This window comes from Pelophylax lessonae, assembly GCF_965119305.1.
Source record: "Pelophylax lessonae genome assembly, chromosome: 1".
NCBI classification, from domain to species: Eukaryota; Metazoa; Chordata; class Amphibia; order Anura; family Ranidae; genus Pelophylax; species Pelophylax lessonae.
Window position 1 is genome coordinate 740,670,251 of NC_138768.1, and position 22,505 is coordinate 740,692,755.

Genomic DNA, 22,505 nt, shown 5'->3' on the forward strand with positions numbered 1-22,505 from the left:
TCAGCCTGGGCAGGAGGTTGACTCTTCCATTATTACACCACACGCATAGATGTGCAGCATCGGAGATCCAAAATATAATGCCACTATCAATGTTCTCTCGTTTCCAAGCTCTTGATTTACAGTATTTAGCCTTTTAATTCATCTAGAATTGCATTGCTGTTAACTAGGTGAGATGAGAGGCCAGGGTGGGAGCCCAGGCTGGGGTTGTCTGGTTTAGTTTAAGTTATAGTCTTTTGACTAAAATGCCATTTTAGTTTTAGTCCCAATTTAGTCATCCGCAATTGATTTAGTTTTAGTTATATTTTTTGACTAAAATGCCATTTTAGTTTTAGTCCCATTTTAGTCATCGTATTTTAGTTAACTAAAATCTCTAGTACATTTTAGTCAAATAAAATAATTTTAGTCAACTAAAATCTAATATGTTTAGTTGAATTGTAATGCATTATTTAAGTATTTCTATAGAATTTCCAAACTCATATACTCCGAGAGTAAAAAAATCTAATATCATGTTATTATTTATGGTATTAAGGTTTGCAAAAACTCACAGATACAGATTTAGCCACTCTGGACAGTGGTCTGAGAAGGCCTGTAATGCTGCACAGTGCTGGATGGTGGTCTAAGGGATGGCATGTAATGCACAGTGTTGCTCTGGTTTCTGGCAGTCATCACAGATGATGCACGCAGTCGCTTCAGCTCGCTTGCTTGCTGGGAGCGGAAGCAGGCAAAGCTCAGTGAAACCCAGTAGTTAGTAAACATCCCTGCCTCACATTTTTGTCCCATTTTTGTTTAACGAAAACGGATTTGATTTTCGTCATAGTTTTTGACAGTGGGCGAAAATGAGCTGTACTTTTCATTTAGTTTTCGTCACTGTAAAATCGCAGCAGACAAAAACTTTGATGAAAACTATTTTGTTGACACAATTACCACTGCTTGATAATACACAGTGAACCAATACCAGCAGATGACATGTGATCACCAGCGTGATGACAAATCATCTCTGACTATGGAAACTTTACACTGGACCTCATGCAACTTGGATTCTGTGCCTCTCCACTCTTCCTCCAGACTCTGGGACCTTGATTTCCAAATGCAATGCAAAATGTACTTTCATCAGAAAAGAGGACTTTGAACCACTGAGCAAGAGTCCAGTCATTTTTCTCCTTAATCCAAGTAAGACGTTTCTGACGTTGTCTCTGGTACAGGAGTGGCTTGACACATGGAATATGACAGTTGTAGCCATGTCCTGGATCCTGGTCTTTGTGTGGTGGCTCTTGAAGCACTGATACCAGCTGTAGTCCACTCCTTGTGAATCTCCCCCCAAATTATTTAATGGTCTTTGCTTCACAATCCTCTCAAGGCTGCAGTTATCCCTGTTGCTTGTTCACCTTTTTCTACCACACTTTTTCCTTCCACTCAACTCTCCATTAAAATGCTTGGATACAGTACTCTGTGAACAGCTAGCTTCTTTAGCAATGACCTTTTGTGACTTACCCTTCTTGAGGAGGGTGTCATTTACTGTCTTCTGCACAACTGTCAAGTCAGCAGTCTTCCCCATTATTGTGTAACCTACTGAACCAGACTGAGAGACCATTTATAGGCTTAGGAAAGCTTTACAAGTGTTTTGAGTTAATTAGCTGATTAGAGTGTGACACCATGAGTCTACAATATTGAACTTTTTCACAATATTCCAATTTTCTGAGATACAGAATTTTGGGTTTTCCCTAGTTGTAAGCCATAACAATCTAAATTAAAAGCAAAAAATGCTTGAAATATATCACTCTGTGTGTAGTGAATCTATGTAATATATGAGTTTCACATCCTGAATTGAATTACTGAAATAAATTAACTTTTTAATGATATTCAAATTTTTTGAGATGTACCTGTATATCAAAAAATTGTTGGATCTGTGACTGATGTAAACTCTTTTTATCTTTTTTGATCTTTAGGGGACATTTTATTAAATGTCAATGGCATAGATCTAACCGGAGTCAGCCGTAGTGAAGCCGTGTCGTTGTTAAAAAATCCTTCCTCCTCATGTGTGGTTCTGAGAGCCTTGGAAACAAAAGAGTACGAGCCAGAGGAAGACATAAGCAACAACTCTCTGTCAATGGACTCGGTCCAGAATAGCTTTGAGAGCAGAGAATGGTCACCAGTCTGGGTCATGTGGCTCAAGCTGCCTCGGTACGTTAAGACATCACATCCCATCTCCTACAGGAGAGTAGGCGGAAAGATTTATGTTTTTTGGGCTATTCCCTGTACTGGGTTTATTATTCTCTATAGTGATGTGTCCTAATTAAAGCCAGATTTGGCTTTAAGACTTTGCAAAGAGTATGTTTTCTTTTTCTAATTGGATGTATACAGGGCCTCAGCTAAGACCCTGCACAGGAAACACTAGAGCTATTCATAAGAAGCTCTAAATTAATAAGACATTGATTGCATCCCTTTATCATTGTTCTTAGTTGTCAGCTTACATACATGTGTCTGCATTCATTACTACCTATGAAATTGTTTTTGTAGACCTAAAATCATTGATAATCATTGCATATATGGACAGCCGTTGTTTGTTATCAATTGAGCATGATGGGAAATCTGATTGATCCATACACCAATGTGGTTTGCATTGGCTCCCCTGTACAGTTATCTTGCAGGTTTTCTTTTCTCCTCTAAAAGATGGTAGGTAAGGGTACATCTGTTAAAATTCAGGCAGCCTGAGACCTAGCCTGTGTTGTGATGGGTGACTTGATCATTCCTCAGACAGCTAGATTTAGGTCAATAACTGTCTTTGCAGTGACAATATTGTGCATGTACATCAAGTGCTAGGACGTATATATTTGCAGGAATTGTTTTTTGCATTTTCTAAAATATATGCAATTGAATTGTGCAGGATTCAAAAAGCTGCAATCCTTTTTGCTTCCTGACTTATTTATTTTATATGTGAATATTATGTGCCATGTCTGCAACTCTCAAAGCAGTCATTAAGCTCAGCTTCACCTCTGTGGTTATAGGTCAATACTCCAGGGATCGCTCTTTAGGATAACTCTGAATGAACCCGTAGGTCGGTGCCAGTGATGTATAGATTTATTATTTTATGAAACGCTGCCAGAGCAATGAGTGGACAAAGAGTAACCTGTTAGATTAATAGTCAGGGATGAGCACTTAGAATTGGAGCATTTTGCATCACTTACTGCATGCTAAAAATGGGATATCCAACAATATATTGTTTAAGTCGTCAAAGAGAAAAATATTTCCAGCATTATTAAAGATCCCCACTATTGCTAGTAATATGTTTCTTAAGCATCATGCACATAAGACATCTGAAAAAGCCCCACAGAACATCGCAACTGCTGGCAGGAAAATGCAGCATAAAAACGCACTAAAAGCTGTGTATTGCACGTGTGTTTTTGTGAGTATAGTGTTTGAGATATTCATTTATTCTGACCATTGGAATGCATTTACGCACATATTTTTTACACGCATAGCGTTTAAGCATGTTTAGGCACGTTTCGTGTTTTTTTCTGCCGAAGCGCTCCTCTACAGAACACGCCTTTGGTGGCTTTTTTTTATTTCTTCCTGTAAACGCTCCTCTTCTAACACATCTGTAAAGGCCTACGTGTGCATGGACACATAGGCTGATGTAGAGGGGCTTTTACGGGCTGAAAAAAAAAATGTTCAACGCCTGTATAAGCAGCATATTTTTGACCTCCATGTGCATGAGACCTCAACGTTCATTTTAAACTTGCATTAAGGTAAAAAGCAGAAGCAATCCAAAGCTAAACCTTTTTTACCTGTTGATCATTAGCATATCAATTCCATAGTGACTAGGACATTAAAACACTTTTTCTTTTTCTTTAAAGGATAACTGAACCCAAAAATAAAAAAGCAATAGATTGCATGTTACAGTCCTTAGATGTGGTGGCTGCCATAGTTTTCTTTTTTTTAATATAAGAACATTTTCAGCAAATACAGTTGATTTTGACAGAAATGTAGTATCCTTGTCATTTTCTGTGAGCTGCACCAACTTCCTTTCTATCCATCTTCTGTAAACTATCAATTTCCCTGGAGATGAAAAGATACAGATATGTTTGTAGTCCACATCATGAGAGCAATCATAAAAAAGGAATTACAACACATAAATAACAATAATTGTTTTAGCCAACTCACCGTAAATGTGGGTGGTGTTTCCAGAGCCAAGCACATGATATGTAGACAAAAATGACCCAGGTGCAGGGCAAACCTAGTGTCAAAACGAGGGCTTCATATAGAAACACACAGTGGCTTATAGCAAACACAAATATTTTATTAGCAAAATGAAATCAATAGAAAACATTCACCAGACCATAGATAAAAATATTCATGACAACGTTGTCAGGAAAAATGCCGTTAAAAACTGCCCGGGCTCAAAGGCATCCATCCATTCACATAGGGGACAAAAAGCAAGATTATGTGTCAACATCTAGATGAAAATCGTGTAGGATATATGGGACCAAGTACGCTATCAGAAGAGGGGGCCAAACACCAAATATATCCAGTCCACAGACATATAAGCGCTTAAAATGCATAAAGTGGTAGTTGCTGTGAAGGGAAATTCAACTGGCATGCACCTGTCCAGGATTCCCGTGATATCGGCACCCCAGCTGATTTTTGGATAGGCTCTTGGAAGCTGCTGCCGCCTTTTGGCACATCATCATGATGTGCACCAGCTGAATTTCCCTTCACAGCAACTACCACTATATGCATTTTAAGCGCTTAAGTGTCTGTGGACTATATATATTTGGTGTTTGGCCCCTCTGCTGATAGCGGACTTAGTCCCATATATTCATAAACCCAGTTACACCATTTTCATCTAGAGGTTGACACATCATCTTGCTTTTTGCCCCCTGTGTGAATGGATGGATGCCTGTGAGCCCGGGTTGTTTTTAATGGTATTTTTCCTGACAACGTTGTCATGAATATTTTTATCTATGGTCTCGTGAAGGTTTTATATTGATTTAATTTTGCTAATAAAATATTTGTATTTGCTGTGTGTTTCTATATAAAGCCTCTGTTTTGACACTAGGTTTGTGCCCTGCACCTGGGTCATTTCTGTCTGCACACATCAGGAGAGCAGCCTAGGGCAACAACCATTGTTCCCTCCATAGATACAGTGGAGTGACGTAAGAATTGATGGGCAGGAAGTGCATTTTTTGCAGGATTACCAAGTGAAGCTAAAGGAAAAGAAGCTTGAAAAAGGCAACCACCACATTAAGGACTAGTAATCTGCAATATATTACAAATTTAATACACTTTAACAAAGAAGTGGGCCCCTGCTTGAGACCCAGTTGCAGTGGCATAGGAACTGTGTTTGCAGAAGAAGTAGTTGTGATCATCTCCCTTCTCCAGGAAGGGCCCAGAGATCTACATTGTGCTAATTTACTTTGCACCCTGTGCTTGCTGAGTTTGCAGCAGAGTGGTTAGGTGGTGAAGGGTACAATACCTAGCAACAGAGCCCATAGAAATTTTCTAACAAAGCCATTAGACATTGGCTACTTTTTACACCTCTTTGGAATGTGTTTTAGCCACAGTCTAAGGAATGAAGAAGACATTTGTGTTTTCAGACGTTCTCTGTGGGTCATACACCCTTAATCCCTGAGAAGGAAGCTGGGACCAACCATTGAAAAGAATTGATGTTGCATTTATTTAACTCTCTTCTTTAAACTGGATACATCAATTAACGCTCATGTGTATTAACACATCCTGCTTAAAGTTCCTCCTCCCATAAAAAAATACAGTATTTGCAGCTGCTGACTTTTAATATTAGGACACCTACCTGTCTAGGAATCCCACAATATCGGCACCCCAGCTGATTTTCTGATCGGCTCGCGGGTGCTGCTGCCACCATTTGGGGTAAGGGAAACCGACAGTGAAGCCTTTTTTCCATCACAGCCAGTTCCCTACTGCACATGCACGAAGCGCCAAGTGCGTTCTAACTGGCACGGCGGCGGAGGAAGGAGGAGGGGGCTGAACTTCTGAGGGACTTCACCGCAGAGGAGTCTTACAGAAGTGGGGGTAGGTACCTGTCAAAAACAGGTGCCTGTTCCCTCCTCCCCCCTTAAAGGTCCCAAATGTGGCACTGGAGGGGGGAGGAAGCAGATAAGTGGAGCTTCCACTTTAGGGTAGAACTCCGCTTAATAAACCTATTTTAGTCCCATTGTCTGGAAAGCTCCCGTGGGCTTGAGGAGCACAGATCAAGCAACACATATTGAGGCCTTTGTGAATGGGGCTGGATAAAGGGATGCAAAGGGAATGAAGGTCTAACATGAGCATTGGGGAATGCTTTTGAAGAGATACATACACCAATGTGGTTTTCAAATTCATCTGTATGATCAGAGTAAATGTAAGAAATAGCACTTCCAACAAGCCTTTCCTGTAACTTATATAGTACATTATGATTAAAGTTCATTCAGTTATAATACTGTAAATTATCATTAAAAAGACTTTCATTACTAGAAAGAGATTCCATTCAACCAGCATCCAGCATAGAAAGAGTTGTATAGTAATTGCCTGACTGAGCCCAGATGTTCAGCACAAATTCCAGTAAAGAACTTGCTGTGTTCTTAGAACCTTTGGTTTTTATGCACTGTGTATATATTCTTTTTTTCATTCAGGAAGCAGCTGTGTGTTTGTAAATCAAATCCCACTCCAGTGAATTGTAAAAGTAAGCAATGTGTGTGCGTGGAGAGTCTTTGCTGCAAACTAAGCAGTTTAAAGCCTTTTTCATGACTAGTCTAAGAAAAAAATCATCAACGTATCACTTTCTCCTAACAGTGAGGAACTGCTGATCAAAGACATCACATTCTCAATGATCTCTGCAGTTCTCTTCTGTTCTTTAGGCACAAAGGTATATTCACAAGTATTGTAAATAGGCAGCACTAAAGGAGATCTCCAGGAAATATCTCTATGGAGAAAACTTTTTTGAGAGTGTACACTTACCTCCATTCTGTGCCTCCTGAGATCCAGTTCTCTGAAAACTGGAACTGGAGTGCAGTAGTACCATTGGCTCAATGTCTCCAGTCCTTGCAATGCATCTGGCTGCATAGAGCTAATGACATTGATGGGCTCTCTGCACAGTTTTCAGAGGCACATAACTTGCAAAAAAACAGCTTGAAGTCTAATTAAAGTGTATGTATAGCCAAAACGTATCTTTCATTTTGCATAAAGTGGGGAAGACCCCTTTTTTATTGATGTCTTTGACCCTACTACCTAAATTGACCCTTTATTTATACTGATGACCACTGTCATAGAGATAGTGACAGAAAGTGAGGGGAAATATGTAATTTATTGCTGTCACCAGAATAAGAGGTGAAGGTAATGTTTCCAATGGGGACATCTGTTCTGGTGATATCTTTCTTAGAGGGGAATTCCCCTCAAATTGTAGAAAAATTCCTTTCATTTCCTGTTGGGGCAGAAAGTAAAAGGAAATCTCCCCAACAGGGCAAATACAGCAAATAAATACATTAACAGGAGTCTTAATTCTTTCTCTTTTGTCCAAAAAAGGCCATATTTTTTTTTTTATGTCCAGTCACTATTGGTTATGTCCCTGCCACCCATGCCATATGCCAGGGAAATGTGATCACAATTTTTTAAGTCTGCACCTACTGCCTAAGCTATGGAGAATGACATTTCTTGATAAATCGCCCATGCGCGTGAAGCATGAGACTCTCAGAGCTCTGGTCTATGAAGTTCAGTTAGCACAAGCAATATAGCGCATAAGTCCTTCCTCCACCCAATATGGTAGTTATACACAGAATCCAATATTTATTGATCCATTATTTTTCACTATATTGTCAAAAGTATTAGGACACCTGCTTTTACACGCACATGAACTTTAATGGCATCCCAGTCTTAAAAGCACATTTGTGAAGTCAGGCATTGATGTTGGATGACCAGGCCTGGCTTGCAGTTTTTACTCTAATTCATGCCAAAGATGTTCTATCAGGTTGAGATCAAACTCACTCATCAATGTCTTTTTGAACGTTGCTTTGTGCACCAGTCCAAATCATTTGGTGGAGGGGGGATTATGGTGTGGGGTTGATTATGGAGTTGGACTTGGCCCCTTAGTTCCAGTGAAGGGAATTCATAAGGCATCAGCATACCAAGACATTTTGGACAATTTCATGCTCCCAACTTTGTGGGAATAGTTTGGGGATGGTCGCTTCCTGTTCCAACATGACTGCGCACCAGTGCAGAGAGCAAAGTCCATAAAGACATGGATGAGCAAGTTTAGGGTGTCAGTGGGAAGAATAGTGCCCCATCGCTGGTGCCTGTAGTCCTGTTATTCTTAGCTGTAAATGACATTTCTTTTAAGAAAAAAATCCATTCTACTATTCTGTTCATTACCATTGCCCATAATCGCTTTCCTTTATTTATCATGAAGAATCCCAGTCTATGCCGGTGACAGAATGGCTTATATTTCACCTACACAACCCACCTAATTAAATCTCCTCTAATACAATTTTTTCTTTGTGATATGACACTAGCAATAAAGTAATAAAGTGGATCTTCATGCATACAGCTAATGACACATTTGAAATGCATATATCTCTTACCTAACATTGGATTTGTCATTCAGTTTAGAAAGTCCTTTGATTCATGCATCTCTGCTTTGCTGCATTGCCAGAAGTCTATTTTCTGGTCTGACAATATAATTTTTAGGTTGAGCCTAGGTCACCACCTCTAGCCTTTTATTGAATCCAATAAGCAGTGAATTGAGTTAAATGATTGTAAACCTCTGAATTGAAAAATTAACAGAGCATATCCCTGTATAGTTTGTTCTTGCCTAAATCCATAGCACCGAGCGTGTTTTTGTCTCCTCTATCGTTCCTCTGCTATCTGTATCCCTCACTTCTGACAGGTAATTTTGTCCCCACAGCATCTGGGGAGATGGCCTAGCCCCTCTTCCAGCACAGAGAATGTGATTGACAGCCTCTGCTGTGCATGGTTTCCTATGAGACAGTGTAGAAGGGGATGTATCCGTTCCCTCCATTCAGATCTCAAATTACACTCAGCTCTCCTGACTATGCAATGCAGTGTCTGACGTCAGATCCCTGTCCCCTTACTGCTGGAGCTGAGAATTAGCCATTGATCTGTGTGTTTTAGAAGGCTGTAGACTGGGTATATGTAAGCGTTTATAACCACTTTAAGAAGCTCTTGAACTGAACCAGGAATCAAAAAGTGACCTTCCTGGCTATTCAGTTTAGCAGATGTGTGTGAATCACAAAAAAATTGATGACCAGAATTACAAATTGTTTTGGAGGTAAAGCAGCATGTATGTATTTCAGATGTGCATGTTGTTTAACCTGCAAACCACATAAATATAAACCAATCAATTTCAAATAGAAAAGAAGTAGAGGAAAGGCAATCATGAAGAATAAAATACACAACAGAAATGGAAACATATTTTATGATTAACGTTGCTTACAGAATTACATTGATGTAGCAGAGCAACACAAGAGCATTTCGCCCCCCATCCTGCAGTAAAATGTTTATTGCTATATACAGTCTGATGGAACGGGTATGGTATAAATGATGCTGAGGATAAATATTGTTACAGCTTTCACTCCTCTCATGTTCATAGTGGTGGGGAGTGAAGGACTGTAACCACTGACCTACAGCAGTCCTTGTTATGTGTTTGTAAAAGGAAGTGACCCTGGAAGACTTTCATATGCACATTGTGTCTGTTTTACACCATCATACCATTTAAGTGCGTGATCTACTTTGACTTTACATATACTATTTTAATAAAGAAAATCTGTAGATGTTACACAATTTTTAAATAATGCACCTTTTCTACGGAAGCTTAAAACAGACTGTATTGCCCTGTAACCCATCTACCTGGATGCAATGCTTAAATTCAATGGCAAATTTAAAGCCAAGCCACCTTTGGGCTTATTTAATGACAGAGCAGAAATAAGTGGGTGTTGTACATTAAGGCAGCTAAGGGTTCAGTACTTTAATCTAACTATAGATTTAAGGTTTTGGTCAGACATGTGGGCCTTATATGACCATTGAGCAATCAGGATGTATATTGCCCAAGCCTATCTACCTTCATTTAGCTTTCAGTACCTAGGGGCTTGTGCCTTGTGGTACCCTTTGTGCTGGCAGAGTATTAAAAACGTATTTCTGAATGGTTGTATATCCTAAAATGTGGCATCTACCAACATGAAGGTAGAATAAGCAGCACTTTACTTTATGTTTGGATTTGTAGAGTTGGTCCATTGTGTCCCCATTTTTTTCACCTGTTCATACTTGTAGAGTTCTTTTGATTGCTACACAGCAATGTTTTTAGCACTACCGCTTGTGATGAAATGCCTAGCCTACTCAGCTCTAGGAGGATGATAGGCAACTGTTACAAGACTTTTTTTTAAATGAATTTTCAAGAGGCAATTCATCCCAGAAGGGTTCAGCAACCTGGCTCAATTACAGCATTGCACAACTCTGCGGGTTTGATCTTGAGAGAAATGATTAACAATCTCCTGGCTTGACAGGCTGTATAGAGATTAGAGTGAGACAAACAAAGTAAAGGTTCACAGGAGGTTTTAGAAGAGTAATCCTAAATGGCCGGTATAAGGTTAGCCTGAAAATGGACTTCTGAAGAATTCTTCAACTAAACTACAACCACACTTTCATAAAGCTGTCAGTGGAATACAGACTAGGGTGGAAATCATTATCTTGTTCCTACTCCTCTTTTCCTCACCACCTATTCCAGTTATAGATTCATCTATGCTCAACTAAATGAAAGCACGCCCATTCATATTTTTGGTGTTAAAGCTGAACTCCAGGTAGATATATAAAGCACCCAATGAATGAGATAATGTGTTTATTACAAATTCTGAAATGTATTTTGAAAAGCAGCTAGTGAATTGAACTTGGTATCAGTCTCTTGCAACCAACTGTATGGCAGTACTAAGGCTGGTACCTAATGAGGTAGTACAAGGAGCCAATTAGATGTGCTGCATGCAAATAGAGCAGTGTGAGCAGAGGAGTGAACCTCTGCTGCTCCTACATGATCCAATCACAAGCTGGGGGCCAGAGGCTCACCTAGTTTTATCGCTTAACTTAAGTATCACTCCACCCAGATCAGCTCTGCCTCCCTCCCGCTGCCATGCTGCTGGAGCCTCGAGCTGTAAAGCCTCTGATGGGAAAAGGGGACTCTCTGATGAGGGCTGTCATGTCTGGGGGGGGGGGGCTTCTGATGTACAGCAGTGACTCTGATGAGAGGGGGGGGCTTTTAAAGAGATGAAAGGATTTTGCAATGGGGGACCCATATTTATTGGGGGGACTTCTGATGTATTGGCAGGACCTCTGATGGGAAGGGGGCTGCTGACATTGAAAGACTCTGATGTGATGCAGGGAACTTGGATGTGATGTGGGGACCCCGATGTGATAGGGGGACCTTTGATGTGACAAGGGGGCATTTGATGTGATGGGAGGACTGCCATGGAAGCACTCTTATGTGATGGGGAAACTCTGAGAGGAAGGAGAACGCTGGAGTACATTTTTGACTAGGGGTTCCTTGAGATTTTCCAAAATTTGCTTGATTTTGAAGATTGAAAAAAAGGTTGCAAAACGCTGAGATTATCTATAATTCACATACACACATCTTCCATTCTGTTGGAAGAAAGCTTGAGATAAAAGTAGTTTATATATAAAATATATTAAAATAATATAAAAAGCAGCAGGTTTATTTTGTAGATCGATTATGAAAATATTCTCTATGCTTGCACAGCATTTCTGCATCTATTGTCTACATATAATTAGGTATGCAGAATTCAGTTTCCAAACATACTGGCTGTCAAGAATATAGAGACTTAATTATCTCATCCTATAAAGCAGATATAAAGCCCAGCTTTATAGCATTTTGGAAGTGGTCCAGATTGTTTGTGTTTTTTTTTTTTTTCTAAAAGCAAGCACTTTCCCATTCCAGATAAGAAGTATAGTCTGGAAATCCATCATGTTGTTTTAATCAGCATTACTGTAACAGAACGATTTGCTATATTATGCAGACCCTGTAAATGTTAGGCAGCACTAGGTCACATGATCTGCAGTGGTAATGATATTGTAGGTGCTGGCATCGAGAAAAGAACCAAAGATTCATTTTGTACATGCTGCTCTTAATATTCCTTTTTGTGCTAATTCATTGGTTAAAGATGTTATTCATAAACCGCAGTTCCACTGTCTCATTTTACTCAGAATCATCCATATACTCAACTGTTCATGCAATGTTCATTAATTAACTAAAGGCAAATAGGCTGTTCGCTTTGCAAGTGAATTTTTAGAATATGGTAAATTTTCACTTTGTCAAAAATACAACAATCGTATTTAATGAGAATTAAAAAAAAAAAAGTATTTTTATGTGATTGGATGATAGACATCTACAGTGCTTCACCCTATTTACTAAACTCTGAGGACCATTCCCTTGCAAAGTGAGTTTCCATTGCAAAGTGAACAGTCCATTTGCCTTTAGTAAACCAACCCCATAGTATCTAATGAGGTGCTGTAAGCTCTCTTTAGAGAAGGACAAGCCATGCTGTAAATAAGCAATCAATCTGCTGCATAATGTTGGCAATACAAATCACAATTTTTAAGCTATGTCAACAAATTTCAATATGTATATAACAACCAAACATAATTGGAAAACTTGGTTCCTTTAGTTTCAATGCTTTCACAGTTTCAATGGACACTATTAGTGGTAAGTTGCATTAATCCAGTTAGCCATTTTTGTGATTGAAACTGGTTGGAAGTGATTGCAGTTGCTTTTATAATAAAGTGTATGCTCAGTATAAAGCTGCAGGTGAGTGTTTTGTCTCAACAGGTGCTCTCTGGGGGTAGTATGAGTCAGGGTTCTTAACAAAGTCCCCAAGATTTAATTATACCCTGGAAAAAAGGCAGCTGTCATCTGAAATTTTAAATCTGACTAGCGTTTATAGAGATATACCGGGGTCCATTTACTAAAGGCAAATAGACTGTACACTTTGCAAGTTCTGTTACTCCAAAGCTGAGTAAATGAGGCCACATTTTACAAGGAATATCCAATCACATGCAAGGAAAATTAAAAAAGCAGCATTTATGGTTGTGCGTGATTGGATAATGTCAGCAGAGCTACCCCTTTTTTTACTAAGCTCTGGAGCAACTGCCCTTGCAAAGTGCAGTCTTTTTGCCATTAGAAAATCAACCCCACCATGTCTTCATACTGACACTTTATTAGGTGGGACCTATGAGTGTCATCAGAATAAGTGCAATGTTTAGAGATGGAAACTATCACCAGGATTCAATGGTCAGCATTGTAATTGGAATCTGAATCAGCACACAATCTAGGCAAGATTAATGCTTCACAGGGTTTTTTTTCTCAGAAAATCTGTACAGGAACTCAACCAAGGCCCCCCAAACTTTATAAACTCCGAACAGCATCAAATAGTGGGTGTGGTCTAATTTCACTAACTGTGGTAGGTTTTTAAAGGGGCAATAAATACCGGGGGGCTTACACAAAGCAGAGTTCGGGGGTGCGCCAATTGCATAGTGCTGAGTTCAGCCTTGTTCCACAGCTGCTTACCTCTGTATCCCCTATCCGCATCTCACTTTCAAACCTCTTCAGCTCTGACCTCTGCATGCAACCCCCCCCCCTCCCCCCTCCAATTCCCCAATCTTCTCCCCACCTCCTTAAAAGCTCCACCATCTTCCACATGTCTGACTTTTGTTGCTGTATTAAGCTGAAGCACCCAGTCAGCTCGAGTACCTCCCCGCTCACTGTAGTTAGCTCCACCTCTCTCACTTGTGGGGAGATCATTCATTAAGGGTGTCGGCATCTGCACTGCACCCCAAGCACCTGCATCTCCCTTGTCCCCATCCTGCACTGAATGGGTGCCACTCAGGAGATCAGATCTGTGGGAGCCGTTGGGAGACAAAACTGTCACTTGTAAACACAGAAGCCAGACTTCTGTGTTTACAAGTAATAGTAGTAAGCAGGGAGCAGAGGGCCAGAGCCAGAGGTGGCAGAACTGAGTTCCACCAGGTGATAAAAATGCCCTGATGCTTCATATGTATTCAAGCTGTTTTCCTTTGCTTTGACAGGAATGGTAAGCTTTTAAATGAATGTCCCATACAACATAAGAAATATATAAGAAGTTAAAGCAGGGGTGTCCAACCTGTGGCCCAAATGCCGCATGCAGCCTAAAACAGCTATAAATGCGGGCTAACACAAAATCGTAAAGTTACTTAAAAATGTTGATTTTTTTTTAGCAGGAATTTTTTTGTAAAAATGTGTATACACTTAGCGAACACATGCAGCCAAAGAAAAATTTGATAGTGTTACTTTACTAGACTTTTATAAATTTTATATTTCCAAAGAAAAATATCCCACTCTTCACAACCACACCTTATTCATGTCATTAGTTTTCAGCAGCACCTACGTATATTTGTGAGAAACTATTTTCAAGGAGGAAGCACATGAAGGGCAAAATTAGAACCAAAATATCTGATGAACACCTTGGGATTCAATGAGAATTGCTACTACATCCATCCAACCAGATATTGATGAGTTAGCTTATCAAAAACAGTGTCAAATATTGCACTAGTTTTATGTTTCCCTCGTTTACTTTTATAATAAAAAAATTATAAAAAAGTTTTATTCCTCAGATAGGTACGTTATCTATATCTGTGGTCGTTAACTTGTGATCTGCCCAACTTTTTGTGCTTATCAGCTATCCTTATTGATAGTGTATTTTATGTGTGGCTCAAGACAATTCTTCTTCCAATGTGGGCCAGGAAAGTCAAAAGGTTGGACACCCCTGAATCACATGGTTTTTGCTTATTCAGAACACCAAAGGTGGCCACCGGTTAATTTAAAACCCCAGTGGATGGAGCACTGATTTGCAGACCTGACATTTATATATAAGATTTACTCAGAAATATTTACTCTGAGGAATTGTTTGCGTAGAATCTCATTAATCCAGGTCATGGTATATCTAGTAGAAGTTGGTTACATTCAACTGGACTTGTTCTGTAATGTTGAAAATATTTCATAGCTATCAGAGCATAACTATGCAACATCTTCACCATTATGAGACAAGCTCAGTTGAATGTGACTAACTACTACTAAAAGGTATTGTTTGCATAAATCTCCCAGTATACTAACTACTGCTAGAACTTAAAAGGGATTGCTTGCAAAGATTGCCCAACAAGCTAACTACTACTAGATCTTGGAAGAGTTTGTTTGGAAAGATTTTCCAGTAAAGCCCCGTACACTTGGGTCAAATGTCAGGGGGTATCAGCCAGTCCAATAGAAACCGGCAGACATACAGCCCGTGTGTACGGCATCCAGTCTGACAGAAGCCATCCGAGCAACCGGCTTCTGTCATAGGGGCATGACCAGAAAAGGTCTGCCAATTGACATATGATCAGAGCTCTTAGTGTTCTGCCGTGGGCGAGGGGTGCATTCCCCTGTCAGAACACAATAGCTCAGTGAGAGAGATTGCTGTACTAATATTGGATTGTTAGTACAGGATCTTCACCCAAGCTCTTCAGGTTTTTTTTCTGTTGGGCCTGCTGATTGATTACATAGACCTCCCAGGAACCTCACTAGTACTAGATCTTAGAAGGGAGTGCTTGCATAGATCTTCCAGTGTGCTAACTACTGCTAGATCGTGTACAGGGTTGTTTGGATAGATCTCTTAATAAGCTAACTACTACTAGATCTTGGAAGGAATTAATTTGCATAGATCCCCCAGCATGCTAACCACTGCTAGTTCTTGGAAGGGCTTGCTAAAATAGAATTCCCTAGAAGCTAACTACTACTAGATTCTAGAAGAGATCTGGGCATAGATCTCACAGCAAACATAGCCTGACGTCTGTTTGCTTTTATTTAAGACCCTAGTGAATTGGTATAGGTTAGAAATGGGGCTGGATTTATGAGAAGTAGAACAAATTAAAGTGGATCAACAATGCATCTGTTTTCCACAGCAACTACTCCTAATAAAGCTAATGGGTTAACATACAGTATACAGTAGCTCTTTATTTAGAGAGGATTTGCTATGTTTTCATGAAACTCCATATTATGTGTTGTATTTAGGCAGCAAGACTCCTCTGGCTGATTTTTTTGGTAAATTATATTAATATATCGCAGACATTTACTGAACAAGCTACTTTGGAGGCCATAGGAGTCATTAGGAATGAACAAGGCATTTTATTGGATGTGATAGTTTAGCTCCAGTAGCTTCCAGTAGAGAATAAACCAATAAGTGTCCCTTTGAAGTGAATGGAATTTGAGATCTTTTTAGTTATGTTACAGGAAAGTTGAGCATAAGGATGGAGGGATCACAGATGCAACATTATTTCTCATCTTTATACTATATCGGTCCAGCTAGTCAAAACATATAGTATTGTAGTTTTGAGTTGTTATATCTTTTCAAGTTTGCAGACCTTTTTGATATTTTTAACCGGAAAAACAACTGATTAATGGGAAACAATGGCTTGATGCATCTACTTTATTCAAAAGGGGTTTTATTGCTTAGTGACAGCTGCTCCAGGTGTCACCTTGTAGCTTCTCCCTATCATCATCCCTGGTAACAATAAAATTACCATGGTCATTGTAGACCTTATTTATAAATGTATGGGAGGGAAGAATTGTCTGCAGCAGATGCTGGTTCCGAGAGTCATTTATACTTTTAGAATATATCTAACTAAGGGCAGAGAAAGCAAGCTTTAAAAGTAACTCCAGTCACAACTGAAAATTAAAATGTTACTAAACCCAGGACCCTGCATTCGCTATCTCTGGTCTCCCACAGTACACAGAACATGGAAATGCAAATCTTTTAGTACATAAACTACTAAATACCTTTTATCATTAGCAGTATATAGATGTCTTGTAAATTTTATCAGTTCCTGGTGAAGCTTGTAGGAAGAGTTCTCATACTGCATTGAGCTGTCCTATGAGGCTGTAGGACCCCTGACCCTCTGTGTGGACAGTGCTGATTGGCCCTGTGCTGATCACATGTATCACAAGTATTGAGATGCACACAGGGAGCAGAGCCTTCCTGCTTAGTTCTTTAGTTTTTATTTGTATTGGTCTTTTGTGAAAAATGACAATTTGAGAGTCTCATGCAATTTTTGTTTTAATTCTAGATAGCAGATAATAGGCATTAAAAAAGGGAATTCTCATTAACTCCCCATAGGAAAGATCAAAAAGCTTTCTCGTGTGCTTAGGGAGCAATGTGAACTGTCATTAGAGGGACAACACTTACAGTTTTTAATGCTTTTGGCAATTTCTCATTCTTTTTGTAGAGTACTTCATTTTGTTGTCTGTTGTTGGTATTCAGGTGGTCTATGAGCGCATTGTAATAAAGCAGACGTATTCTATAACAGTGGTCACGGACCCCTAAATGCATAATTTTGAATCCTGCAGACCACTAACATGAATTTAACATGCCTTATACACACAAATCTCTGGCTGTCTACCCCGCTACCACTGGATAACACTACTGCCTTATACACATAATGCCCCCCCTTTTCGACCCCCCCCCCATCACCCCCGCACTCTGCATTACACTGCTGCCACACAATCTCCTAAATGGACACACAGTGCTCCGGCTCTCTCTGTCCTCCCTTCCTCCAAATCACATTGTTGCCACACAGACTCATCATTGGATGTCCCCTCCTTAACCAGCCATGTGCTAGAGCCCTGTGCTCCCTCTCACAGTCTGTGATCAGCACTGCCATTGGAGGTCCACTCCTTCTTCACTTCCTGCTCTCTGCACTACTCCCAGCACTTCCCTCTGAGTTCACAGGAGATGGGACATTTGTTTGGAAGGTTGTCTTAGGTGGCCAGCCTAGTGAACCAGGTGTGGAGCTGAGCTGCAGAGGATCCAGAGTGCTGACGGTGGAGCTGCTGGCAGAGTCTCTTGGGAAAAACAGTGTCAGTGAGTACTGAGGGACCTGCCAAAGGGTCTGACCCAGGAAGGGGGACCACTCCAGTGAAGTCAGGGGATCAAGGAACCAGCTCACATGGAGAGTATGACAGTGAAGGGGGTGCCATGTACAAAGCCTAATAGAATAGGAACAAAAGGGGGTGCCAGGAAGGGCCCTGAAGTGTGTTCTGCAGTACAATACAGCTTATCTAAAGCGGTTCATTTATCACTAGTTCATCGCTATTGCCAAGGTGAAGCAGTGGCCTCGCCGCATTCAAGTACAGTTGAACCTCCCAGCAAATTGTGCATAGTTTATTCAAGCTGGAGTATCCCACTCATTCCCTTCTCCTATCCAAGTTCTCAATAAAACAACAAATAAAACAAAACTCCTAGACTGTTTCTTGACTGAGCCAAGCACTTTAAAGTCGCTGAACTATTGTACTGTTGCTATGGGTAACCCAGGGGAACCCGTTACCAGCAGCTCCCAAGGGAGTAGTGCTACATATGTCTTTATAACCTCTTTTGTATAATGAAAATCACATTTTAAAAAAAAAGTGGTTGTTTTGGAACTATTGTATTGTCTTTAAAAACAAAATGGTATAAACTTGATGTCTCCCTATATCTAGCCTCAGGGTAAAATAAATGTTGAACACAATTCAGGTTCCCTGCAGTATTTATGTTTTACACATCTATTAGACTGCATTAATCAAAACTGTCCCATCACAACTAGGACTGCTGTCTCCTCCTATTTTATCATCACCAAATGTATGTGACTCACTTTGGTGCCTGGTGACCTTGAGTGTTAACTTATGCGACCTTGCAGGCCTCAGATTCCACATCTGGAATTCCTTTCAGTGTTCCTGCCAAAATGTGCATTACACAGTGAAAGCAAGTCATTTCTCCATAACCTCAACTCATCATCCCTCCTTTAACGCACATCCTTTTGGGACCACTTATCCGAGGTTCCAGGCTGTAAATATGGTGTCCTGAATTTATAAGGGAGGAAAGTTAGATGTTGTTTTTGCTGGAATGGTTGTGATACATATGATACAATTAGTATCTGTTCATTTGTAGCTGTAATACTTGGACAAGCAACATCGTAGCCCCTCTGTGAGCTATAAGAAACAAAGAAGCCATTCACTAGAGGGGTGTCCCACACTGTTCATTTATGGTGTTCCGAGCACTACTGAAGTCAGGTTCTACTGGAAAAGACTTTCTGCTTTTAGTATGTAACATGAAACCCTTTATTGTGTTTCACTTTCTAATGATTAAACTTTCAGGAGCTCTTTCACTTACTAATTTACCACTACCAGGAACAATTGATGTGTTGCGCCACCAAAAAATAACATAAACACATGTTCATCATCCAAAGGGAAGAAGAATGATAGACAAACTTTTTATTTCTGGATAAAATGAGAAAAGTTTTGAACCTTAGTCAAAGTCATATTGCTGTCTGTGTCCACATTGTAGAAATTTGCCCTCATTTCCTGTCTTAGTGACACCTTTTATGACATTGTGTCAGTGGGACAAGAACTGAGATTGAAGCCTACTAAAAAGGGGAAACCGCCTGCTAGTAATAATGGATGGTGCCATTTACATCTATATTTAAAAACACACGGAATCAAGGTACTTAAAGAATTAACAGATATATCCCATGTGTTGTCTTTGATTCTTCTGGTTATTCTGTGTAAATTAACAAACTATACATAGAAACAATATTAACACACTGCTAAACATATTTTAAATGTGTGTGTATTAAAGTTGAGCTTTATGCACATCCAAGACAATCTTACAAGGATTTTTTTAGATCTGCGTAGCCATTTTTGTGATCCAAGGACCCCTGCTAGACAGCACATCCATATCCTTGACCTCCACTGCAGCACCAGCACAGTTTGATCAAGAATATACCTTCATCCTGCTTATTGGAGAAATAGGAGCCCAATGTCTTCCCACTGTTCACTTCTCTCCTCATGATAACTATCAGTTCAAGTGCACTGCAATGAAACCTGGCGAGCCGCTAGTGTACAAGAGACTAAAAAAAGACAATTCCTAATGTACTTACACATTTTTTACCTGCATTATTTGGTGTTATTTATTACGGTACTCAGATTTCATCTTTAAAGGAGGGTACTTTTAATAAACTTGTCTTTTAAAGTGTTACTAAACCCAGGGCTGTCTTTAACACAGGGCAAAAGGGGCAGCCGCCCCGGGCCCAGTCATTGTTGTGGGGCCCAAAGCAGCTCCCCCTAGAGCCCTCACTGCCCGTAAATAGTTGATAAGTGGATTCGGGAGGGCCCAAGAAAATATTTGCCCAGGGTCCAATTAATATTAAAGACGGCCCTGACTAAACCCAGCACCCTGCATTTCACTATATCTGGTCTCCCACAGTACACAGAACATGGAAATACAATTATTTTAGTAAATATAAACTGCTAATTACCCTTTCTCATCAGCAGTATTGTGACTTCTATCAGTGCCTGGTTAAAGCTTGTAGGAGGAGTTTTCATACTGCACTGAGCTATTTTATCAGGATGCAGGACTTCTGACCCTCTGTCTGTACAATGCTGATTGGCCCTGTGCTGATCACATGTACTCTCCCAAGAAAAAAAAACCTCTCTAGCAATACACACTAAACTAAGCATTTGCAGCCTGACTCCAGTAACTCTGTCTTATCCAGACCTGTTCTAGAGTCAGTGGAAGAACAGGAGGATCTGTACATACAGGATCAAACTGCCTTTTTACACAATGCAGAGGATTAACCCCATAGGTTCCACAGTGAGTATAACAAGCATGCTTTACTGCATATATAAAATTATTTTACTGTTGAGGATTTAGTAACACTTTAGGTAAACCAACTACCCCCTTGAGTGCAGTTCACCTGGTAAAATGCTTGCCTTCCTCCCACAATCTTTACTAAGGACCCAAATGGGTCATCTTTCAACCATCTTTCAACACGAGCCACATCTTTATTTATTACTATTGATGAGCCATACTCTGCTGGATGGTTGGAGGATGGCTGGCTGGCATACAGCTCATCTATAAGAATAAACAGGGCAGTGGAGCAATAACAGGACCCAGTGGTCTTTGCAAAGACTGTGCACTACTGGGCAGGACGGCAAAGGTAATATCACTGGAATGGGGAGGAAGGTAAGCCTTTACAGTTGCCCATTAGGTAGAACCTGGTTTTGATTATATTTCTGTGTGCCTTCTAAAGAATACTAGAAACACAAATCATTATTAATTCTCATATGGATGGTATTAGTAATAGTCATATGGACAATGTTATCCTTTTTACTTATGACATCCTTAATATATATTTCTATAGACAATTCTTGAAAATGGCACTTGGTTGCCAACATTCAGGAATCCCATCTCTCTGGAGATCTATGTGTGTGTTATTTTAGTACTGCTGCTTGATGAAGACCACGGGAGGTTAGAGGCTGGAGGTCAGGCTCCTTGTCATGCCTTCAATTCCTAACAGGTTGCATATGTAAAATGCATATTAAATTATTAGATGGTAAAACACTCTCAAAAAATCATCTGTGCACATCATAAATAACTAGTATACTTTGGTTTTATTGATAGCTGCTTGTTGGCTATGAATTAAAATAAGCTAATACATTGAAAAAGAATTCACACATTTTATTGGCCTTATAACCCTATTATAATTGTAGAAACACATGTGACCCTTCCTGTTATTAGAGGAAATAAACCTCTATGTGTATGATGCATGTGCAGAAATGTTGTGGCCAATCTCCTAGGTTAGTATTCCATAACTTTGCACGTGACCAGAAATAAAAAAAAATGACCTTTTATTTTGCAGTGAGATCTTCTGGGCTGGGATCCTGCATTACTTTGCTATTAATCAGTATATAGGAAACTGGTGGGCATATTTTGGGTGATAGGTATTAGGAAGCTGGTCAATTGCCCTTTTGTTGTACTGTAATAAAAACTGATGAAAATGTTGTTAATTGATATAAATAATCATTCTGTATTCAGTTAGACCATCGTTTTTATTTTACCATGTATCCATCAAGATTCATATTTAAGATGATAAAACATCCCTCATATATAACATTGCAAGGGTACTTATTTAATTAACTAATTCCCTGGCTTTTCTGAATTAGTTCTATTTGCTGTTAGTGCTTTGCCCTTGCTTTTGTTTTAATGACAACTCAAGTCTGCCACCTAGTGCTAATACAGTGTAAAATACCATGTTGGGTACTGTGCCTTTAAATGTATAAAAATAAAATTGTGACTCAGACTTCTTGCATAATTCAACAAAATAATGAAAAGTTCTGAAGTGAGATAAGAATTCTCCATTCTATTTCATGAAGATAATTTTTCATAAATAGATGAAAAAGTAGAATATGTGAATTCAGCATAATAGATAAAACAAAGTGCCAAGTAAAGAAACTATCCTTAGAACTTTTACAGTCCAAAGCTAGAATTGTTTACCCTTCTTGTTAGTAAAAGTGCTTTGCAATGGCATTGTTTTGCACCATGCTTACATTTTTTGTATTGTTGCTACAAAATATTCCAATATTTATGTAAACCATGAAGACATTT

The 22,505-nt window shown here is 39.6% G+C and overlaps 1 protein-coding gene across 3 annotated transcripts in view; it reads left to right on the forward strand.

Annotated features, from left to right (window-relative positions):
- The window catches only part of LNX1 (ligand of numb-protein X 1), a 282,665-nt gene that overhangs the window by 249,862 nt on the left and 10,298 nt on the right, over positions 1–22,505 (forward strand). For all 3 annotated transcript variants that reach the window (XM_082256708.1, XM_082256709.1, XM_082256710.1), the window contains one exon: positions 1,947–2,181. In XM_082256708.1, the coding sequence (XP_082112834.1) occupies positions 1,947–2,181 (235 nt within the window). The remainder of the gene's footprint in view (positions 1–1,946; positions 2,182–22,505) is intronic.